Source organism: Erythrolamprus reginae, chromosome 1 (assembly GCF_031021105.1).
Source record: "Erythrolamprus reginae isolate rEryReg1 chromosome 1, rEryReg1.hap1, whole genome shotgun sequence".
In the NCBI taxonomy this organism is placed as follows: domain Eukaryota; kingdom Metazoa; phylum Chordata; class Lepidosauria; order Squamata; family Dipsadidae; genus Erythrolamprus; species Erythrolamprus reginae.
This window is the reverse complement of record NC_091950.1, coordinates 63,546,269-63,564,311: the sequence shown is the minus strand read 5'-3', so window position 1 is coordinate 63,564,311 and position 18,043 is coordinate 63,546,269. Positions and strand designations below refer to the sequence as shown.

General features: G+C 37.9%; 1 protein-coding gene across 1 annotated transcript in view; it reads right to left on the bottom strand.

The window, feature by feature from the left end:
• Window positions 1–410: 410 nt before the first annotated feature.
• The window catches only part of STON2 (stonin 2), a 90,840-nt gene continuing 73,207 nt past the window's right edge, over window positions 411–18,043 (bottom strand). The window contains exons 5-7 of the mRNA XM_070753935.1: window positions 15,702–17,564; window positions 10,514–10,716; window positions 411–5,658 (exon numbers count right to left, since the gene is read on the bottom strand). Coding sequence (XP_070610036.1) covers window positions 5,575–5,658; window positions 10,514–10,716; window positions 15,702–17,564 — 2,150 coding nt within the window. The 3' untranslated portion in view covers window positions 411–5,574. The remainder of the gene's footprint in view (window positions 5,659–10,513; window positions 10,717–15,701; window positions 17,565–18,043) is intronic.

Below are 18,043 nucleotides of genomic sequence, written 5' to 3'. Positions count from 1 at the left end.
GGCCCCCCCGCAGAGAAGGCTCTTCCCCTAGGCCCCGTCAAGCGACGTCGTCTAGTTCACGGGACCTGGAGAAGGCTGACTCTGGGACCTAACCGGATGCTGGTACTCATGTGGCATTAGGTGGTCCCATAAGTAATCTGGTCCGATGCCATGTAGGGTTTTATTTGAACCACTATTGAAACCATCAGGAAAACCAACGGCCAAAGAATAGACTGGAAAGTTAAAAGGCAAACATAAGCCACTTATGTATGTTGAAAAATTTACACCAATGTAATCACCTTTTTACATGCATCTTAAAATTGAATCATTTATGTTTTAAGAAGTAATTATATTATGGCATTATCTTTTCCTTTTCAACCATATAAAAAATGAACAACAATGTAAAAATGAAGACACGACTGCTGTGAATGTCGAATTTCATTGCATTTATTCAACAGTCTTTCCCAAACTCCAAAATGACATTTCTCTGATGGGGTGGAGAAGTGCCACAATATATTTTTTTAAAGAATTAGCCAGTGTATAGACTTTTTCAAAGTACATTAAAAGGTAGAAACCTATTACAAAATATGTAAAAAACAACAACAATCACATTAGTGCAAGAGGTTATGACTTATCTGTGGAGGCACTGAACAACAACATAATTGCAATACAAGCCCTTTTATTTATCCTCACAAGGTCTTTAAGGGCTTTGGGGTTGCTTTATGTTAGGTAACATTTTCACAATAAATTAATGGGATTCCCATTACCAATCTGTCAATACAGTGGTACCTGTACTTAAGAACTTAATTTGTTCCATGACCAGGTTCTTAAGTAGAAAAGTTTGTAAGTAGAAGCAATTTTTCCCATAGGAATCAATGTAAAAGCAAATAATGCATGCAAACCCATTAGGAAAGAAGTAAAAGCTTGGAATTTGGATGGGAGGAGGAGGAGGAAGAAGAGGAGGAGGACAGTCGCTGCCGAAGGAAGAAGGTAAGGTGAGGGAAATCAAAAAAATCCAAAACTTTAAGGCTTAAAAAAAAAAGAGGGACTCTGAGGCGGCGAGGAGGAACATGCATCTCCCATACACCCGGCGCAAGGCTGCCTCCCATACACTGTGCCAGAGAGAGAAACCCAGGTGGGCAAGAGGGGGTAACCTCCTGCTCCTTTGACTGAAAGGCGGCTTCTGCTGCTACCTGCTTCCTCTTCCTTCCCATTCTGAAGGGCTACCCTCTCCTCTCACTCGCTTGCTTTGTAGCAAAGCCTTTCCTTCACTGTGGTGACTCCTCGGTTTGGCTGAAGCCGAGTTGATCCAGCCAGGGTGAAGCGCCCCCTTTTGCCTTTCCGCACCCAGACGCTCCGGGAGGCAACCTTGTGCCGGGTGTATGGGAGGCAGCATAAGGGACTCGCCACAGCAAAATGGTTTATTCCCTCTCCAAGCGCCCAGAGAAAGGAAAACCACTGAAAGGCTTCTCTGGCAGCCCAGAAAAGCCTGAGATGGCCAGGATTAAAGGGGGAATGGCAGGAAACTGGCCGGACCGTGGTGCTGCTCTCAAATTTTCTGGGAAATTTTTACGGGATTGGGTTCTTAAGTAGAAAATGGTTCTTAAGGAGAGGCAAAAAAATCTTGAACACCTGGTTCTTATCTAGAAAAGTTCTTAAGTAGAGGCGTTCTTAGGTAGAGGTACCACTCTACCATATAATGATGTTTACCGTATATAGGACTTAAATCAGATGGTAAGTCACAATCTACAATTCACTGGAACAATGGATTGCAGACCAGCAAGTCAATTAAAAGTGAATCTATATAAGGCAGATGTTATTAATCCATGGTGATGGTTCATTTGTGGGGGTCCAAATATCAGCCAGGAATCTTAACTTCTCCTCCTCAATTCTATAATCCACTGTCTCTTGTTAAATCTTGTAAAGTAAAAGATAGGGCTGTTATTTGCTAATCATCACATTCTCTTATACCTTAACTGTTGTTAGTGCATTCTTATAAGGATATATTCTGAAAGGGACTTCCTGCTCAGACCACATTAAACTTGATCACCTAAGAAGGAATAACTTCTAGGTACCCTTAAAAAATATTTACATTTTAAAATCCCCAATGAGGCCATGTACTACTTTACATAGAAATAATCTTCTCCATGTCTATTTCCTTTCCCCAAATCATTTTCTCTGAGATTTGGTAAAATCTAATTAGTCTTCCTGAATATTCTATCACACCAATATATCAGTGCATGTGAAAGACTCCCAGAGTGTAATTTTTAAAGACTCCCACTTAACCTCATGCTTTAGTATTCACCGAAAAAGGCATTCATCAATTGTTGAGGCAGATTTTAAATGAAGTTGAAGGGCTGGTTCAGACAAGCTTGCATAATATTTAAATACTTTATAAATATTGTGATTTGCAACTAAATGTGCAAACCAATGACAGTAAACAATATTTAGCTGAATGCAGCTAGGAGATATAGGCAGATGTGCTTCTTGATGTGCTAAATCAAGGTTGTCAAACTCAGGGCCCACGGGCCAGATCTGGTCTGCAGGGTGCTTAGATCTGATCTGCGGGGCTGCCCTAGAGACAGTGAAGGACCATCCTGTAGTACCTCTGCCAGAAAAATGGAGCTCTGTTTTCACTGGCAGAGGATTGCAGGAAGCTGTTACAGCTGAAAACAGAGATTGGGAGCCTGTTTTTGCTGGCAGAGCACTTGAGCCACCATAGGTGACATCAAACTGGCCACACCCATCTTGGTCACATCCACCCCTAAGGTCAAACACAACCCTGATGCTGCCCTCAATGAAATCATGTTTGACACTTTTGTGCTAGTTGATATGAAGACAGTAAAGGACATAAATGGGCCTTTTGTCCTACACAGTTTACGCAAATGAGAAAATGCTATATCATTACAAAGGCAGAGACGTTATTGGTATTGCGAGAATCATTTCTCACACAGTCAGTGAAAAGTAAGATATAGCAAAGAAAGGGCAGATGAAAACAAGCCAAACAACTCAAAAGTGAAGACCAAATAGTCTGGTATACAAACCAGGAACAAGTTATAATACATTAAAGAAAAGTTAGTTCATGAATCAAAGCAGTTGTGGAAAGTTGATTATGGCTTTGTACTCTTTCCAATGGGTACATAGTGGCTGTTCCATTCCTTAACCTGTTAGAAGATTCACTGTATGCTCTAGATGTATATTGTAGAATAAACTATAATACTGTATATCGTGTAAAGAATGTAACAGTTACTAGGGAGGACAGACAAAAAGAAGACTAACAGAGCACATCCATGAATACCAATCAACAGTCAGAACAAATGATGAAACACCTTAATCTCACAACACAACACATGGACTGACTCAACCATAGTTTCAACTGGGAAACTGTGAGCATCTTAGACAAAACTAAATCCAAAAGTGCTAGGGAATTCCTGGAAATTTGGCAATCAGACAAATCCACCATCAATAGACACGTAGAGATAAATCACATTTATATACCATTCAAAAGAGACAATAAAAAAGCTAAGAACAGAATATATACTGCTTAAAAAAAATAAAGGGAACACTCAAATAGATCTGAATGAATGAAATATTCTCATTGAATAATTTGTTCTGTTCATATGCACAACAGCATATGAAATTGATTGTCAACCAGTATTGCTTCCTAAGTGGACAGTTTGATTTCATGGAAGTTTGATTTACTTGGAGATATATTGTTTAAGTGTTCCCTTTATTTTTTTGAGCAGTGTATGTTCTTCAGCAGCCAACAGTCAAATAAACAGGGAATAACATCAGGCAGACAAGCAGAAAATAAAAGAACCACCAACAGAAAAACCACCAAAACTGGCAGGGCAAGCTACTGTATATAAACAGTATACAAACAGCAAAGCCCACATTTACTGTATTTGCATTGATGCTATTATCTAGTTGGGTAATGAAACAACTGTAAGCAAACAAGTAAGCTCTTAGAGCAGCAAGGACTCTAGATTTCACCCCTGAGCTCTACATATTCTCTTTTACCGAAATTGCTGTTGGCCTGTGAGTAATTATCAATTACAGCTGCCCCTCCTTATACAAGTGATTGAACAGTAATTTCATCATCAAAACCCATTTTCCAGAATAATATGGTCTGTTAGACAAAATATGTGAAATTTGCATCTAGTCTAGCCCTAGTAATTTATTTAAAACTGGGGTTTATTACAATACTATATTTTAGACAGGATTCTGTGTGTAGGCTTTCATGGCACTATTTACTGGGCAGTGTTGTGTTTCAGGGTTGAGTAACTGGTCTAGACAACAGATTTTCTGATGTCGTGCTGGCAACTATGGCTGGCATTTTCAGAAGCAAATATGCCCACCAGAATTCTCTGTACTCATACAAATGTATCAATATCCATGCAAAAATACTCCAAATTCTTACTCCAATGTATACTCATAGAAAGTTCTTCAAAGATATGTCCAGACATGTTAGGAATATTTCCAGAAATCTGAAAACTAGAAACTTGATTCTTTAAAAAACAACTATAAGCTGAGATTTTTCAAGAAGTCAAGTTTTCATCTCTATGAAAAAGGCTGTGTGGACACAAGAATTCATAAAAACCTTCTCTGAACTGCCACTATGCCTACCTTGTATAAAGTAATACCATTAATTACTTAGTAACATATATAATTATTTCTTTGAAGTATCTAGGAAATAAAATGTAGTGTTAAGACACAATTTGAAGGTAGCATTATCAGCATTTACAAAAGTTAACCATTTTTTTTACCAACCTCATCAAAACTTAAAAGTTTATCATATTAATGTATAAAGTATGGTAGTGATTTGGGGAACACATAGTAACTAGCATTGCTAAACATCTAACTGAGGTTAAATCTATTTTCCCTCAGTATTTTCCCAGGTAAGAATGATCCAAAAGTCACCTAGTCCCTTTCAACTGATAAGTATAACTGAATCATGTCTAAAGAATCTCTGGCATTTCAGTAAATTGCATAAAGATTTCTGATTTGCCAAGGGAAGTATAAATAATTAAATATTCTTCCTTAAAGATGGCATACACGAAAACTGAGATCATGCGTTTTTCATTTGGAGTTCTCAATCACTCTCTCTAACTACCAGTATCTGATAGGAAAGGTTGTTTAGGATTTCTTACTGAGAGCCATAGGCATGATAGAAACATTGAAAGACTGGTGTCTCTTCTACACCTCCCCATCCCCAGGGCTGCTGCAGATCACCTGGAAAACCCCCACTGAAGACTGAATTACCAATCGTCAGGAAATGTCAAGTGTACAGTTGGAAAATACTTAACAAGACTAGAATGTTGACAACTGTAGCTGACAAAATACAGTTATTTTGCTCCAAAAAGTATACGGGAACAGATGAAAACAGGCTTGAATGCACTGCAAGGCTCTATACTTAGTGTAATTCTACCCAAACTACTCAGCAAACGTATCCCAATAGAATTTTTAAAGTATGTTCAGAGAGCGAAATGTCACTCCAAATACTTCTTGGTTCTTCGGACTACAGAAGAGAGGCACGACATTCCTTTTCTTCAATTCTTTTTGCTTATATTGTTTTCAGATAGCTACTTTTCCCTTTCACTGCACAGCACAATCCTTGGCGTTATCACCGTCTTCTCTCAAATTATCTGGATTCAAGCTTTTTTTCCTCTCTATTCCCACCTGAAAGAAAAACAAACTGGGAGTTTTGTGGAAAACAGCAAAAGGTCACCTAATTTTTGTTTTGTATATTTCATTGAACAATGACTTGTCCCAAAGCAAGAATGGGCAGTACTCCTCTGATTCACAGACGACAGCTATGCAGAACTGACTCAGCCAAAGCAAGTTCTTCCCATGCTGCCTACGTGGGAAATACTGAAGTAGAGCCATGGTGGCTCATTGCAGGATGGAAAAGTCCACCAAACTTGGTGGACATATAAATTTGAGAGGGAAGGATTCCCCCAATCCTACATAAAGCAAATGGGGGAACAAATGAAAAAACCCACCATGTATATGTAATGTGTTTTTCCTTTCTCTCCATTGGATTTATGAACATAAAAAGTATACTGAGTAAGGCATGGTTATAAGGAGACCCAGCTATTTTGACAACTTGTGACAAAGTTTGATAGCTACTATTATTCTTTAGGATAAATTACGGGAGCTGGTGGGGAATGAAACCATGCTTTTTAGTTGGACCTCAGAAAGCCAGGAATAAAAATTTATTCTTGTGAAATGATACTGTGTAATTTAGATAAAAAGCAAAAGTGTCATAGATATTCAAAGAATGTGCTGTGTTTTCAGCGGTGTTTGGCAGGAGAGAAAAGCGCAATATGATTCCAAACAATAGGTACAGATTGATTTTGAAAGAAATGAAATATCTGGGCATCCTACTTTGTTCCTATAAAAATAAAGAGAGAAAGACATAAAGCACATAGGGTTCAGCTAATGAGCCAATGCTTTGCCTATCAGAAAGTGAATTTTCCATTAGAAGAGGTAAACTGGGTCAGGAGACACAGCTGAAAGGATTTCAATGTTAATGTGAAAATACAGAAAAAACAAGGCTAAGGTTATAGGCCCAAAGTGGTAGGAATGATGGCTGGAAAGGTGCTGGATGGCTCATGAAAAGCTTCATTAGCAGACTAGAAAGAGTAGCACTGCCTGAGGAAAGGGAAAAAAATGTGATAACTTCCTTTAATGAAAAGAGCTAAAGTTAACCTTTCCAATATAAAAGAAAGGCCAACGTGTATTTATTTTACTTATTTATACTTTAAATTTATAAGGACAGCCAACTCACAGCAGGGTAGAGATTGGAAACAAAACCCAATGTATTAACTCAACAAAGAAATAAAAGATGAACATAGCCAGGAGGGACAGACTTAGCACAGTATTGTAACCTTTTCAAGCTGACTCATACTCAAGTAAGCTAGAGGCTGGGGAAACAGCCAAATCTTCAAGGCCCATTAAAAGGATAGCAAATTAGCTAAGGGCAAGATGAAACTCTTCCAAATATGATATCTCTGTGGAAATAGAGCAAAATTATAATGATGAAAGAAGATGGAGGATAAGAGTTTTTTGAACTCCAAGAGGAAGGTTATTCCACTATGCAGGTGGTGTAACAGACGGCACGCTTCTAGGTAGATTAGGTCAGGAAATAGATTACAGTAAGAGAATCTTGCAACTATTTTTGAGTTTTACCTTCCCTTCTTCTTATAATTTGTTGATTTAGGGAAGAAGCAGTCTGAGTAACTTCGAAGTAGTGTTTTCTTTCCAGCATTGGAAGGCATTGTTTTTTCTCGTTCTTTTTGTTCCTGATTTTTGTTTTTGTTGTTGTTTTCTGTTGTTTTGCTGGATCAGAAACTGTCACATTATCTCTCCCTTTGGAAAATCAATTGGACAAGCTTGATTAACACTGAAAATTTAGTTTTTTCTTTTGAAGACTAATAACAGCTGATGTACTTGGGATACACAGTAACTGTAGTTACAGGGTGTTTTTTACCGTTGTCCTTTTGATTTATTTTCTTGGGTAACATTTTTACTTCTTGTTTTTTTAAAATTTTCAAGTAGATATACTACATTTTTGTTATGCATTAGATTATTGCAGAATGATCAATATTACATGGGTAGTATGACTATGGGGACAGTTCCAATGCCTTCCAAACTTCAAAAACCTTGAGGATTTCTTTGATTCACAAAAGCCAAGCACCTAGTATACAGAGGCCCTGGAGATGGGTTCTCCCCATTATACAAAGGATGCACAGAGGGAATGTCTCCAAAAGGTTTTTTCTCTTTACCACCATGAAGGCAATGAACTCTTTAATATTCAAATGAATAAAACCAATTTGGTGAAGCAAACAACTAGAGTTGTAACTTAATATAATTCAGTAATTGGGGAAAAACAAGACTCATGTTACAGAGAAAAACTTGTGTACAAACACCTGAAGCATATGGAGTCATGGCAGTAAGACAGTAGTTTCTTTGGTGATATCTACTGTTGGTCCTTGATTTGGAGACCTCTTAAAACTGATCCAGAAAACAATGTGCAGAAGAACTTGAGATATGTGTTGAAGAAACCTGAATGGAAATGAGTTAATCTAAATAATGGAATGAAATTACATCTTGGAGTCAAAAGGTGTGACATTACATAACAGAGGGCCATAGAGAAGCAAAATAATGAAAAATTAAATTATTATATGAATCAATATTAAAAAGTAAAGAAAGGGCAATTCAAAGTGACAATAAAGTTATTCTAAAGTCTAAGCTTAAGCCTAAATAGCAAGATCTTTGTAAAGACATGAAAATATGCATTCTTCAAATCTCTAAATATGAGCCATTCTACCATTTTACAAATGGGAAAGATGTAAGCAGTACAAAAATATTATATCCCAAAACCAAGAGACCTTTTAAAAACATTTGAAAATGGCCATGAGATGACAAATTACCTGCCTCTCATAAACAGCAATAGCACTTAGACTTATATACCGCTTCATAGTGCTTTATAGTCTTTTCTAAGTGGTTTACAAAGTCAGCCTACTGTTCCCAACAATCTGGGTCTTCATTTTACCAACCTTGTAAGGATGGAAGGCTGAGTTAGCCTGAAGTACTGCGTTCTAACCACTGTGCCACCATGGCTCTTAAGCAGGGGGTTAGTTCTTCCACAGGAATGTATGACCTGAAGTACTCAGAAAAGCACTTTTCTGGAAATAGGGAAGTAGAACTGAACAGTATTAAATAGGGACAATTGAGAAATAGCTAGAGAAGAGACAATGCTCAGAGATGAGCCTGGTGTTCATTGGAACTTCATAATGGCAAGCTGGAGAGAAAAAGAGAGAGAGAGAAACCCAAAGTGACAAAGCCCACAGCAATTAAGTAATTCAAGATCAAAAAACCATTCCTAGAAGAAAAAAGATGAAACAGTGAGCTGAAGAACGGAGTTTTAAATTTAAAAGCATTTAGGCAAGACTAGCACTGAGAAGCTCTAATCAGCTGACTGTCAAACTGAATGCCTAGGAATTCCGGACAAAATTATCAATAGCAATAGAACTTAGACTTACATACCGCTTCACAGTGCTTTACATCCCTCTCTAAATGATTCATTTACAGAGTCAGCCTATTGCCCCCAATACTCTGGATCCTCATTTTACCCACCTTGGAAGGATGGAAGGCTGAGTCAACCTTGCGTCTGGTGAGATTTGAATTCAGCAGTCAGCAAAAGCATCTTGCAATACTGCACTGTAACCACTGCACCACCAAGGCTCATAAAATTAAAAGGGGGTGGGAGGACACACAGTCTTGTCGTTTCCCTTAACTCTATGTTATGAAAGAAAGGAAGAGCTTAAAAACTTCTGAGCAAAATATAGGAAGGCTGGGAGAAGGCCAGCAAGGTTCACCCACAGGGGTGTTCCCACAGTGGTGATTAGGAGAAGAGTGAAAGCTCAAGAAAAGAAGGGCATTGTAGGCCAAGGAAATGTTCTACCATTGTCCTAACATAAGCAATTGCCTTCTGCCCAGATCATTAAAAGAAGCAATTTGTAGGGGGGGAAAAGTAACTTGGGGAAAAGGGGAGACACTTGAAATGAATAGAAATCTATAAAGCAATGAAAGAGCTAGCAAAATATTCAAGGAGATCAGATGAGGAATGGCTCATTGCTTAAGCAAAAATAAAAAATAAAAATCGGTAAGTACAGTGAACTTGTCAAGGTTAAAAACTGAAGTTTAACTAAAGGAAAGTAAATTAGAAAGAAGGACAAGGTGTTTTGAGAGAAAAAAATAACTCTAGGAAACTTTGAAGAAGAATTAAAAGAATATTAGAATATTTTTAAAAATACGGAAGGAAAAATGTAAGAACATTTGATCAAACAGAAGGATGATCAGATCAAGAATGAACATGCTAAATAATGTGGTAAGTCCAAAACAAATCCAAACAAGCAAGAAGGAGGATTAATGGATTAAGCAGGAACTATGTCTAGTTGGATCGGAGAACAGGGCCTTTCCCAAAAGATGCTATATGCTGTACATGTTTCCAAATGTGGCTCTGCATAGTGTGCTACATAAATCATGGGAGTGAATAATTCTGTTCTGACAAATAGGATGGATAACAGGATCTCTAAGGTCCCTTCCCATTCTATGATAATTTAAAAGACCATATTGAAAAGCTAAGTAATGTACAGACTTTTGTCCCATAGTAATTAAATGTGATTCTTCTGTGGCTCAGGAAGAGATTGCTTCTGATTTTTATTATATGAGATCATTTAATTTTGAGATGTCAGGTTCTGAGCCTGGGGCCTTTTTATGCAACATATATTCTGCCAAAAAGCTGGAGATTGTTTCAATCCATTATTTACTGCAGGCAACGTACATCAGATAGCATGGAAGATCTGACTATTCATACATTAGTGATTCTGTAGAAGGCATGCTATCAAAAGTTATCTAAATGCAGAAATAAACAAACCCAGAAGCTCCTGTAAGCCACACCAATTTTAAAAGAAAAACAAAAGTGTGGGTGTGGGTGACTGGGTGGTTATCAATTATTCAACCATACCTTATAATTGTAATGTGCTGTATAATTCACCCACTTCCTCACATCAGTCTTGCCTTCCACAGAGATGGACCGAACGGTAGCCTTGGATGCTGAACTTGCTGGCATATCAAAGTCTACATCCACATAGCGGACAAAATGAGAAGGCACTTCCCGGTCTGAGCCAAGTTCCAAGTGGCAAAAGAAGCAATGAGGATGACCTGCAGCTAAAAAGTAATGAAAGAATAAGGCAAATGAGAACACCGACATGGAAACATAGGGGGGGGGGGGGGGGGAAGGATGACAAAATACCAAAAGAAAGGCACTGAATTATTCAAATAATTATGTTAGAATTCTGAGGTCAGCTTTTCTGACACAAAATATGGAGATACATAACTTTTTTTTAAAGATCAAATTTGATAAGATAAACAGGTATCAAATAAAGCATCCCTAGAATATTACTAGTATCACATATTCTAATTCTAGAACCTGCCTAAACAACTACAGCTCCTATAATCCCTACAATTCATCACCACTGGCAAAATTAGTTAACTAAAGGGAGTTGGAATGTCACACTGCCCACACATTTTAGAATATTGCTACACAACTTTCACAACCTTCTGGCATACCTTGGAAATACATCACAATAAGCCCTGGGGAAAAAAGCTTGAGAAACTGTCACCTAATGCTGGCTAAAGGCTGGTTATCTCTTCTTTCATGCAGATTTATCACTTGACATATAGTTAAGACTGATACATGCTATTAACAGTTCTACATGTTAATGTAGAAAATAATAATCCAACACATACAAACATGGTCTTTTAAAATGCTCAGTCCCAAGGCATTAAAGCTGCAGATGCATATCTAATTTTGTCCCATTCAGAATACTTTACTCATGTAATTTTATAAATATATATTTAGGTTTAAAGAATATTGATTCTAAAGCAAAATTGTGATACATTGGCTTAAACAATGAATACAGTCATATGGACAATGGTTGGGCAACCTTTTGTGTCAAATACCTGAACTTCAGTGTGCACTCTTGCAATGTCTAAAATTGGTAACTATCTGTTTAAATATATGACTTCTCTGTGATCTTGCACAACCATGAGCCCAAATCTCCCTGTCTGTGATATAGGAATAATACCGTGTGTTCCTCTGTGAAGAGTGTTTAGCTTTGTCCTGATTGTGTTATACACTATACAGACAAATATGGTGTATGCCAGACAACAAGATCATTTTTGAGTATTCTCGTGGATATAAAGTACGATTTATAAATATATTATTTTGCATTTCATGTAAAACAGTGGTCCCCAACCCCTGGGCTGTGGCCCACTACCGGATTGTGACCTATTTGGAATTGGGCTGTGTGAGTGGCTGGCTGGAGCGCGTACACTTGAACAGCTCAACTTGTTTGTGGTGGGACCTATGTAGATATTTGCTTAAAATATGGAAGGGCAGTAATGTGTTCCTTTTGTAACATCAAAAGTCTGTGTCAGCAATCTGTTTGGCAGCAGCTTTCTGGATAGAAAGAGACATATGAGACTGTCAAAAGGGAAGAGGGAGTAAAGGACAAAGGGGCTAATAGAATGGGGAAATTATGAATCCTAGTTGTTTTTAACTTTTGACCTTCTCACAACTTGCTCCAGCCAACAGATGAGTGATATGCAATGTCAGATTATTCTGAATATCATTCAACAACAAGATTGCCAATTTCTGTTTTAGAAGCAGAATCAGGATAGTTTAAATGATATCGCCACAGTCTCACCATCATCTAGATCAGGGGTCTCTAACCCTTCAGCATTCGGACTTGTGGACTTTAACTCCCAGCTTTGCTGCCTGAGGAATTCTAGGAGTTCAAGTTCACAAGTCTTAAAGTTGCCAAGATTGGTGACCCCTGATGTAGAGAAGGAGTGAAGAATGTTTGAGAAGCAGAGATTATCAAGTCTTCTAGAGGACACTAGCAATATGGAATCAAAATTGCTCACTCAGTTTGGGACATTACTTGGGGGGAAGTTGCCTAATTTAAGTGAGTCTTTTTTTGTTTTTCTCTGGTGCTGGGATTGAAAACTGCACCAAAAGCCATGGTTTGTTTATCTACAAATTACTGAATATCTACAATTGTATTGAACCTCAAAACATACTGCATCATACATCACAGTTACAAGCCATTCTGGCTAAGTTCAAGGAATACACAAAGCCTCAAACAAAAAATAGTAAAAATCAGCGTGTCATAAAAACAAAGTCTGTTTGCTGGTTGTGTACATGTGTATAATCTATGCAATATTTTGCAGGGGATTTATTTTAAATTTCAGCAATTTTCCTATAGTACACATTGAGAAGGAGGTTTGATTAAGTGTTGGTTTTCTGTACTTTAAGTCTATTCTTATTCAATATGGGCTGGCCTGTTTTCAGGCTAGGCAGAAAAACATTCCAGGAATCAATACTTTCTCAACATTCTTTATTCTGCCTGATGCTGTCTAACTAAAAACATCCTTTTGTACTGAAGCAATGAATCATACACAGTTGGGACAGAGATTTCTCACAGCCTATAAACAAGGCCCATTATTTACCAGCCAGCAACAAGTTGCTTACGGAGAAACATACATCAGAAGTTATCAAGCTGCTGTTGGAACAACACTGCAAAAAGCAATGCTTTTCAGGAGAATTCAGCGTATCTGTTTTTATCTTAACATCTTCAAGCTGGATCAATGTAACTTTTTTTTATAAAAAAATCAGAGTTATGACATCATAACAGCTGTTTCTCAAACACAATAAAAGACAGCTGCACACTTGCTTTGTATCCAGAATGGACAACAGTTATTTCCATGCATCACAACATCAGTTTACCAAGGCCCAAATAAGAAGTAAAATTTAGTTATGCCATGGTCATATGAACATCCATCGATTACAATAGCCCATTATATATGCACCAGTTCTATAGTATTCATGCAAAGGGTTGTATTGTGACTATTTCATTGGTTCATTGTTTTTATGTTTAGAATCATATGGGAACTGAGTCTAGAAGTTATCCAGCCTCTGGACAGAGATAATTAATATTATAAATATATAAGCAAGTAATTAAGAAAATACTTTTAGTATTCATATTTTATTTTTAATAATAATGATAATAATAACAGAGTTGGAAGGGACCTTGGAAGTCTTCTAGTCCAACCCCCTGCTTAGCCTTTTTTTGTTGTTGTTAGACGTTTGATTATATAAAAAGTACAAGGATAAGTGAGTGGACTTAGATTTCTGGAATCAGGAGAGATCTCCATGTAGAATAGAGAAGGTCAAATTCTGTGACCTTTTCAGTTTCTGAGATCTTAAATAGATACATTTCTAAAAGTTTCAGTTCCGTGAAATATTTTATAGCATTCTAGTACTGTTTTGACAAACTTCCTCAAAGTATATCAATTCTGCAACATGATTTTGTCTTCATTTTTTATACCACTGTTCTATTACGTGATGCCTCTGCTGTTATTCATTTGATTATCCCCGACACAAACAGGAATGCTTTCCACTATGCGAAAAATTATTCTGTTAATGGTTTTTAATCTGTTAATTAGAGTTAACTGTGAATCAGTGTCAACAATGGGCTAGAATTGCTGTGCTGTAGTGATATTTTAATGCATTTTATTTATTAAACTTCTTTCTATCTATCTATCTATCTATCTATCTATCTATCTATCTATCTATCTATCTATCTATCTATCTATCTATCTATCTATCTATCTATTGGATTTGTATGCCGCCCCTCTCCGTAGACTCGGGGCGGCTAACAACAGTAATAAAAAACATCATGTAAATCCAATACTAAAAGCAACTAAAAACCCTTATTATAAAAATAAACATCCATACAAACAAACATACCATGCATAAATTGTAAAGGTCTAGGGGGAAAGAATATCACAGTTCCCCCATGCCTGACGGCAGAGGTGGGTTTTAAGGAGCTTACGAAAGGCAAGGAGGGTGGGGGCAATTCTAATCTCTGGGGGGAGTTGATTCCAGAGGGCCGGGGCCGCCACAGAGAAGGCTTTTCTATGCCACTCATTTTCCCTACAGGGTGATACTGGGCGGCTTTTATATTTATAATATAACTTATTTAATAATATCCTGTTCACTGTCCAATTTTACAGAAAATGGTCATGGGCCTTCAGTTGAAAAACATACAATTGGCTGGGACAAGCAGTGTTATCTTTTCTTATGTTACAGCAACGAAGCTGGTGGAACAGAAAGGAACTTATTCTGTTCTCAATTCAGCCTTGCTTGTAACATGCCAGGAGATCAGGCGTGTTCAGACAAGATGGTGCTGTACTGTAGTCAGGCAGTTAACAGCATTCTCTGAAATTCCTCCAATGGAGCCAAAGTGCTGAGGAAAGATGTACAGTAGTTGTTTCTAGAGAATAGTAATAAAATACTACTAATAAAAAAATCTGTCAGTAATAAAAATTCTAGGAGCTGCGTTCCTCAGTTCATGCTGAGAACAGAGTATATTAGGTGGGATTTTAGGTGGAAAATAATTGATTTCCTAAAGAACAAAAGAACAGCTCTGAAATCTCACACATGCTGAGAGCTACTTTATATGTGAGAAAGGCCGGCTGGTGCCTTTCACTGGAGCTTCAATTAAGAAAGTATTGGTTTTTCTGGCAGATTATCAATTACATCTTCAGAAGGCTCAATGTGTCATAGTTTTTTTCCCCCTTTTTGTACCACTAATAAGTCTTGTGAGATTTGCCACAAGAAATAAAATTCTGAAGGAGGCCTTCTTAGTGGTTGAAACTTAATACGGGAAAAGTGTCATATTAGACTTTTCCTTGATTTTACAACAAAATAAAAATAGTTAGCAAGCTGAAAAATGTTGCACTGGTACATTAACAGGTCCCTCGTTATCATTCTCCTGATTTTTTCCTTCTGGAAGGTGAAAATTTACAAGGAGGCAAGGAGTCTACTACATGGTTAGATGCTTGACAATGTAGCCACTTTAAGAGTTGCAGTCAGGGGCTACATACACTCCTAAGCATATTTTTTTGAAAGAAAGCTGAGGTATTACAAAATTATTGTTATTGTTACTGCTACATAGTCATACTTTCAGAAAATGGAACGACTTCATTTGACATAAAAAACGATTTGAATTTCTGAACAAGATACCGAGAAACTATACTAATGTGTCTTTCTTACAAGCTAATCAAATTCATGCAGCAGTACCCACCAGAATTTTTATCAGGTAGGCGATTTATCCTCCACACAATGGAATTGAAAGCATGCTCGTATTTGGCAGTTCCTAGTGTAACCCTCATTGCTGGCTCAGGGCCAGACGCGCTGGTGGATCCAAAGCTAGCCGTTTTGTTCACCTTTGCTTTCAAGGACTTCTCCCCAAGGACACTGTCTCTCCGGAAGTTTTTCACCCACTTATGCGGCACAGGATACCGAACCATCACATTTTCACAGGGGACTTGACTTAGAGGATCTCTGTTGGATGAGAACCCTGGTGACATCATCAGCCAGCTCTGAAGCTCCACCTCAGCACCATTGACACTAGCCGTAACCCTCAAAGTAAAAGGCATGGTCTTCTCAGAAAAGACACTCCTAAAGCGCATCAGTTCGAACCGGCAAGCATCCAAAGGGTTAAACATAATGACACGGGCACTGGCAAATGCCTCTTCATCCACACATGAATGGAAATGGCAATCATTCAATTGAATCCACTTGGTAGTGGTGGTAGGCATGATGTCCTGCCGCAAAACAATTTCATTCCCTTTAATAAGAACGTCGTTGAGGCCCAGCCTACACTCTGCCAGTCCAGAAAGAAAGCTGAGCACATGTACTCGTGTCAACACATTATGCTGCAAGATTCTGTTGTCTCCTTTGGCCAAAATTCCATAGAATTCATCCTTTATGTCAACAGTGATTTCTTCCTCTTGGTAATTAAGTCCTACTGTACTCAAATCTGTTGAGGAAGCGGGCAAATCCATCAACGAATCCTGAACAGCCCTGATAAAGCTAAGGAAATCATTATAATTGGTGGTGCCTAGCTTGATCACCTGTTCCTTTTCTGCTATGTGAGAAACAGCTGGCTTTGGTTGGTATTTCTTTTTTTCTTTGTAAGTAACACGGTCTATTCTCACACTGTGGATCCTTCCATTTTCATCATAATTTTGAAGCTTGGGCTCTGAAACTTCATGATTTATTTCAAGCTTGAATTCTTTAAAAGGCTTTTCCAGTCCCTTTTCATAGAAGAGCTGTATATATCTTCTGTCTTTCAGTTTGACATGTATTGGACCCCAGTGCCTGGAAGACATTATATTCTTCTTTTCTGGTATCCTCAGCATCATTGGCCAGCCATCTTTTTGCTGAGGTGGCCCCAAAGTGGACAAGGTATTATGGAGCTCAGTGGAGATTGTAGGGTCATCATCTGGCAGACTGAGGATGTTCAGCTGATCTGGATCACCAATACGGAGCTGCTTGAGTTGCTCAATAGCATCTCTATGTCTGAGGTGAGTACTTGGCTCATTGAAGCTAATGGAATCAGGTTCCTGATGAAGGATAAGTAGGGAATCTCTCTGGTTTTTACTAGTGTTTCCAGAGAGAGAGTTGCCTCGGGTATGCCTGTCCCTTTCCTCAAAGAAAGAACTGAATGGATTGATAGGAGAAGGTTGAACATCCTTTAGTGATAAGTCAAGGAAAGGATTAGTAGCACTCCAGGGCGGTGTTCCACCAACTGATGGCACCAAGGTGATGGAAGAAAGATCGAGCTTCTGAACTTTGGAAAAATCACCCAAGGTGCTCTTGGGGCGTTCCCTTTTTTTTAAGGATAAAGGGGCACTAGTATTCACATCTATGATCTCTGCGATTGCTGTTGCTGCTCCTTCTGATAACGATGAGGATTCTTGTTTCACAGGAGATGTAGTTATTGGAGAAGTGGAGCTAACTTCATTGTCATCAAAAGTCACCCAGCTGGGGAAACGGGCAGTGGTTGCACTTTCACCATGTCCATTAATGGATGTGTTGTTCAGCTGCCAGCTGGTGGCCTCCATATCTAGCTCCTCATCTTCAAGAAGAGATGAAGAATTGTCTGACAGAAGGAAAGAAGAATATTATTACTTATACAATGATTGAGATATTTTTGTTATACACATATTGATTACATAAGGAAGGAAGGAATGAAGATATTCCAGTAGGCTCATAAGGTTTTCTGTGGGAGGAACAAGTTAAATTTATGGTCCCTTTTATCTCTTTTATACAGAAGCCGTTAATAAAACTACCCTTCTCAAAAACTATCTTTCTTATATTGTTAAAATAACTTTAAGTAAACTGGTAGAATCCATAAATATCTATTAAATAACTAACAGATATATTTCTTCTACAGAAAATAAGAACAGAGAATTTTATGGATGACCATTGTATAACACCCTTTCTCCTTGTAAGATTGTCCTAGCCCTTTTGTATGTTTAAAATAGATCAGATACTTGATTAAAGATAACATTTTCATGTTGTCACATCTGTATGAGTGCATATTTATTGCAATGTCAAAAACCAGTTTTAGGCTAGAAA